The sequence below is a fragment of the Centruroides sculpturatus genome, unplaced genomic scaffold (assembly GCF_000671375.1).
Source record: "Centruroides sculpturatus isolate CEXI.00-Female unplaced genomic scaffold, Cexi_2.0 scaffold577, whole genome shotgun sequence".
NCBI classification, from domain to species: domain Eukaryota; kingdom Metazoa; phylum Arthropoda; class Arachnida; order Scorpiones; family Buthidae; genus Centruroides; species Centruroides sculpturatus.
The window spans coordinates 38,700-45,682 of NW_019384834.1; the positions used below are offsets into that span (position 1 = coordinate 38,700).

General features: G+C 29.7%; 1 protein-coding gene across 4 annotated transcripts in view; it reads left to right on the top strand.

The window, feature by feature from the left end:
• The first annotated feature begins 3,858 nt into the window (after window positions 1–3,858).
• The window catches only part of LOC111630186 (zinc finger CCHC domain-containing protein 7-like), a 27,848-nt gene continuing 24,723 nt past the window's right edge, over window positions 3,859–6,983 (top strand). For all 4 annotated transcript variants that reach the window (XR_002757469.1, XR_002757468.1, XM_023374247.1 and 1 more), the window contains exon 1: window positions 3,859–4,526. Coding sequence is in view for 2 of the 4 variants with exons in the window: in XM_023374247.1 (XP_023230015.1) it covers window positions 3,896–4,526 (631 nt within the window). In the remaining 2 variants the exon portion in view is untranslated. The remainder of the gene's footprint in view (window positions 4,527–6,983) is intronic.

The window sequence follows — 6,983 nt, forward strand, 5'->3', positions numbered from 1 at the left end:
AGTGGTCCCCAACCCCCGGGCCGCGGACCGGTACCGGTCCGTGGATCAAACGGTACCGGGCCGCCCAAGGAACATTAAATTATTTCCATTTTATTTACTATGGTGTATTTCCTCGGGTTTGTGCGACTTTTAATGGACGACGGAACAACAGAATAAACTGGACGTAAGAAACACACTTCGGGTGTCATTGTCTCCTATTACCCCTAGAGGGAACCGTCTCCTTGCAATGAAACAAGCTCAGGGTTCTCATTGATTTAGCGTTCTAGTGAATTAAAATGTTAAATCACATTATATTCATTTTTTGGTGTAACTGTATTTTATTTTGAAGGCATGTTTAAATACAATTAAATTAAAATTATTAAATTAAGTCAATCTAAAATATAAACGATCAACGTCCCCCCTCAGTGGGCCGTGGTAAAATTATCAAACTTTGACCGGTCCGCGGCGATAAAAAGGTTGGGGACCGCTGAGCTAAATCACCTTTAAAGTTAATTAACAATATCTTTTTTATAAAATGGTATTATCAAAATTTGCAGTTCTTTTAATTTCATTAAACAATTCTAACATTATTAAAAATTCATCAAATAAATATTTATAACATTCTGCTGTAATGTGATCTATACTAAGTGATTTAATTGAAGTAAAAGATACATTACATTCTGATTTTACTTTATATATTACATCATTAGTAGATGCAACACTTAAGTCCAAAGAATTAAGTGTAAAGTTTTGTAAGTTTACATCAGAAAAAACTTTCTAGAATAATATGAGAACCAATCAATATCCTTTATTATAGTGTGTATTTTTCATTGTCTTGATTGTTCTAGTTACAAAACCTGATAAGATTTCTGCTTGATCATGGGTAATCTCTTTATTTGAATCTGATGCTTCACTGTGGCAGCAATTTGCCTTTGACCTTCTGATGCCTTCCAATAGTACTTCTGAAGCAAATAAGGTTTCATATTCTGAGAATAGAATCAACAGATCAGTCAACAGTTCAGGTTTTATATTGGCATCAAATCATTAGTTGAAACATTGTTTATTATTGGTTTATCAGCAAGATAAGAACAATTTTCTCTATAATGTGAGGTAGTGGTATATGCCACAATACCAGATGTCAATCATTGAGAATTGTGAACAATGATATGGCTCTGCATGTAATCAAGTATAGCTTCAGATAGTTAATGCAGATATTATTAGCAAAGACAACGATGTAATGCATGTAAAATGAATGAATGTAAGACATTGGTTTCTTTAGGAAATTGTGACTGAGGACTAGTCATTGCTACAGTATTCCAATATCAAAAACTAAACAGACATGATCAATGAATTATTCAAGGATTTTCAGTGGTGTCCTGACCGTACCAGAAATGTCTTTTAACATCAGAGTCAATATCTTGTGTAATTTAAAACACAGGATGTTGGACATTTCTGAACTGCTGCTCCAGTGTGCATGAGGGATTGAATGTTATGTGCATTGACAATGTTAGAAAAGAATCAACAATATGGAAGAGTTGTAAGAGGATTTCAACAAGGTGAGGTTACCTTACCTTTTGAGTTAGTAGTTTTTCAGCAATAGATGACAAACAACAGTTAATAGGTTCCTGAGGCAGATTGAACAGCAAGTGATGTCAATATATAGGGGATTGACAGCTCATGGACTGAAACTATATGATCTTTTCAGGTGTTAGTGGTTGTCCAGACTCCAGAACTCCTCAATAGCAAGAATTAATGTGTTGAAAGAAGAACTGGTCAGTCTTTGCTGGGATCTGTCTCAGCAATAATGTTAGTTGCATCCTGCTGTCCACAGTCAAAGCAGATGGGAATTCAATTGGTAGTTTGATAGATGTCTGTACATCTTACTTTGGCAGAGCAATTCACCAACAATGATGGTGTCTATTCTTTGTTAGTGAAACATACTGAGGCAGCCATGCAGTTGGTTCCCACCATCAGGAAAAATATAATTTAGTAACTCCTCTCACATTAGCATTATCAGCTCTCTCCTTTATCTCTGTTTGTCATAGCCATGTTTGGAAGCTGACAAAAAATTTTATGATGTTCACTTAACATCGGGAATTTTCAACTGGCAGTAGGATAAAATAAATTCAACTGTAGTTGAAATTACATTTAAGAAATAATAATCCAGGATTCTAAAGTTCATTAAAAACACAAACATAGGCTATTTAAAACGGTGTCTTGACTTGTCCTTTTTCAATCCATGAACCAATCTAAAACAAATCCTGGTGTGAAGAAGGACAGGTGAAGACACCATTTTGGATAATCTACATTTATGTTTTTAATATAGTAGAAATATTGATGGTGGGATATTAAAAAAATCTTTGATTGTTTCCTTTATCAGATGTTCCAACTTCTCATTGTGGGGTATATTTGAGTTAACTATTTGATATTGGACAAAGATTTGCTATCCTTGTACTATTCTACCTAAGATTTACTATCCTTGGTTGTCTCTTGAGCTCAGGTCTCCAAATAATGTATTGTCATATATGCTCTCTTGACAGGCCTTGAAATCATAAAAATATTGGAATGTTATACAGTTGCTGATTTGGCTTTAGTAAATCAATGTAAAACTGTTCCTTCTAGAAAGAATTAGACATTATCTCACTCTTTATCTTGAAACTTTACTTGTTGTATCTGTACATATTGGAACATTCTGTTGAGATATTCATTGCTGATTGTAACCCTCTTGTATTCCAATCAGCAATGAATATCTCAACAGAATATTCAACAATTGGCTAAACAACCAACATCTGCAGACTGGTATTCAGATCTATGCTTCATTTGCTTGGAACAGCTTTGGATTTATTAGCCATTTCAATTTGATCTGAGTTGGGTCATTGAGAAGTTGATGAAAGATTGAACTTTAGATTTAATTCTTGTAAATGATGACTTTTGTACAGTATGACCATGATTATTTTTCTTCTGGCACTCCTGTCATATTGTGTGCCTCTTCCAAAATATCACAGGATAAAGGATGGTTTTTCAAAAACATAACAGATTTTAATAAAATGATTAGAAATAACAAATAATCAAGTAGATTTCAATAACTTTATCTAAAATTTAGAAACCAGAAAGAATCAAACAACAACAAAATGCATTCTAGAACTCAATTGTCAAAATGTATTTTTACATTGAATGTGTTTTAGTGTTTTGCATAATGAAAAGAAGAGAACAAAATTTATTGTCTTCATCCTAAATTTTAAATTTAAAAATTAATTTAATATATTTAATTGCCAGGACATTAATACAATATAATAATAATAATCACAAATTAGAAGTAACAATAAATGTCTTCATATTTTGTCCTTTTTCAACATCTCAGGAACAAAACAGCTTTCATGATGGAGTCAACTTTTTGTTTCAGGCTATATATCTGCCTTGATATCTGGAAATGTTAAAAGAGTTCCAGCACAATCATAAAAATCTATTATGAGGTGTTGAAAAAGGAGAAAGATATGAAGATCTTTATTGTTATTCCTAAGTTGTGAATAAAAAGTTATTTATTTATTTCTAATCATGGCTTTCAAAACTAATTGTTTTATGAGCAATGAAAGTTTATATCAAAATTTTATTATGATTAGTTAATGGCTCAGTTTATAAATTAACTTTTAAATGTAGTTAACTTTAAAATTTTAACTTTTAAATTACAATAACTTGTCATTTTAGAGAGTCAATTATATAAATTTTTAAAAACACTAATACTACTCATCTAACACTACTTTTAAATGATCTTTAATAATTCTACTGATCTTATACTAATCTAATTATTTGTTATATATCTACTAATATAATTATTTGTTATTATTTTTTTATTTAATAATGTTGTATTTTTTAGGAACTGCTAGTTCCAAGACATGAATTTTTGTATGAAGATAAAATGTGGAGACATCCATATAGAATAGAAAGCATGGGCCGACAATTTTCATTTCATGAAGAAGCATCACTTGTATATTACAATCCTGGTATCTTGGTTCATGTAGATGATAACTTTTATCAAAGAAATGCAATAAATTTTGCAAATTACAGACAATATGCATATCCAGGTGCTTATAAAAGATATCCAGATTATTATTACAGTGATGTTAGAGAACGAAGGCGATTTTATCCCAATCCTTATTTACCAAATCACTTAACACCAGATGATTTTGAAGATGATCAACCTCCAAGAAAAAGATTAAAAATAGAAAATGGTTCTAACATCTATAATAATGACTTAAATTATATAACCAACAAACATAAAATTTATGATCACCAAGAACAACAAAGCAATGAACCTGTAATACAAAATCCACAGTTTGCTGAACAAAAATTAGATCCTCTAAAATTGAGTGAACAATTACAAAAACATTTTGGAAAACCATCATCATTTTCTCAGTCTACTGTGAACTCATCTGATGAAACTAATTTAAACCATTCAATTACAGAGAGTCATAATAGTGGATTGTTGGTAGAACAAATGAAAGAAATTTATGACACACTCATTGCAAAGGATGATCCAAAAAATTCAGGTAAATTTTTGTGTGTACAGTTAATATACAAAAGAATTTACTAATTGCAATCACTTTGGGACTCACCTCTACTGATAACAGAGATCAGTTGATAACATTAAGGTAAATAAATAAGGTTACAATTAGTATAAGTTTTGATTTTATTGACTCTGACATTAAAAGGACATATTCAAGTTATACATTTTTGAGAATCTCAGCACAATGTGACTAGAGGGTTTGGTGAAAAAGACACACAATTTGAAAAAAGTCTCTTAATGATCAGACTGACATGATGTTCATGACATCAAAAGGGATCTTGTAACAAAATAAAGGTTTCTTTAACTTGCTAAGAATCTCATTACTTCATTTGTGACCTCAGACAAAGCTTACGTGTTAACTGAATTAAGAAATGCCAACATGAAAACTAGTAGAAATGCAATCCACTCAAAATTTAAATACAAACAAATGAAATTTATTGACAATTTCAATTTAAAAGTTTCTTAGTGTTGGGTCATTAAATTATTAACATATTTATACAATTATTTCAAAATTCCTTTACTTAAAAACTTTAACAACTACTAATTGCTTTCATCCATTCCTATAGCAAATAAATTACTACATATATTGGTTCTTTAATGAATATAAATTATTTACATTAGTAATAAATATTATTACTATGCTTAATAATGTTTATTATTAAGTAAATTAAGAGAAAATATGGTAAAATATTGTACAAAACTTAATAGACTAATTACACACTTATTAGTGGAGTAGGCATTTTTAGGCACTATTACTTTTTGATATATAAAAAATCATCATCCTGTGATCTATGTTTTGATACAAAAAACACTAAAATTGAACTAAATGAACAAAATAGGCATTTAGGGCAATGTTGTGGTGTTACTAAAACTTTTAGTCCTTTGAGCAACATATGGTAAAGGGTCCTCCAATGCTTAAGGCCTAGCCCTCCATATTCATGTTGGTATAGGAATAAACAAAATTTAAATTATTAGAAAATATCAGTAGCTATATTAAAAATTTCTTTTGTTGTAAATTAATATCAAACAAAATAAGAAAAAAGAAACATAACAAAAGTAATCTAAAAAAGTTTTTTTTAAACAAAATAAAAATTACAAATATACACACTAATCGAAACCTGACATTAAGCAAATATACTCTCACAACTGCCATAAATGATTGGACTAAATTTGGATATAATGATTATAAATTAGAAATGAATTTGGCACTAGAGTGAGGTGTTAGGCACCATCTTGTATTGAAATTAATAATTACAATATTTAATTAATAAATTTGGGTCAAAGAAAAGAATCAGCCTGCTTTGGGCCAATTCTTTTCTTCCAGTTTAATCTAAATTTATTAATTAAATATTGTAATTATTAATTTCAATATAAGATGGTGCCTAACACCTCACTCTAGTGCCAAATTCATTTCTAATTTATAATCATTATATCCAAATTTAGCCCGATCATTTATGGCAGTTGTGGGAGTATATTTAAAATAAAATTAATATTTAAATATATTTCATATAAATGATGCCATTGGATAATATATACTTTTTCATCACATTACTGGCTACAACCAGACCTTGTTGTTTTTTAAAAATAAAAATACAGCATTTCCAAGAAAATAATAAAATAATTCCAAAAACAAAACCATATTCATAAATTTTATTATTATTATTATGTTGGGTTTTGTGAGTTATACTCGGTTCACACCGGTGGCTGTGTACTATGCCGGACCAAAGTCAAGGCATAGCAACCAAAACAAAACTAAAATATCACTTATGGTAGCTGCTATTTCGTTGTGTATGTCTCTCTTTAATCCGATCAATTCAGTTCGGTAGACTATCAATACAGCTTTCAGGTTAGATACTACTTTTATTGTTTTGACATATGCATTTCGGACTTATATGTATTTTAAGTCCCTCTTCAGTTCAAAACTACAAATTATTTAAAAATAATACAATTAGTAAGATGACAAATTCTTCGCGTGTAGATCATATTTACTGACATAAAACTATTGTTTTTAAAAATTGTTACACTTATACGTTACCTAAGGTTCTGTCTTTTAAAACCACGGTGTATAACGGGTAACGTTGGAAAGAGTTTAAAATACCGCCATTTAAAAACACTTCAAATACATTTTCACATTAATACGGTAAACCTAATATATCAATACATTTATAATTTTTACTTTATAACACCATATATTTTAACAGAAACAATATAACATGATACTCACTTTTAACCTGTGTTCATAAAATCTTGTATAATTACAACTTTTAAAAATTGTGTATGTTCTACAATATAATGTCGCAGCAATTATGATCTTTTTACAGATTAATAATATGTAGTATAATAATACCATATTAATGTGAAAATGTATTTGAAGTGTTTTTAAATGGCTGTATTTTAAACTCTTTCCAACGTTACCCGTTATACACCGTGGTTTTTAAAA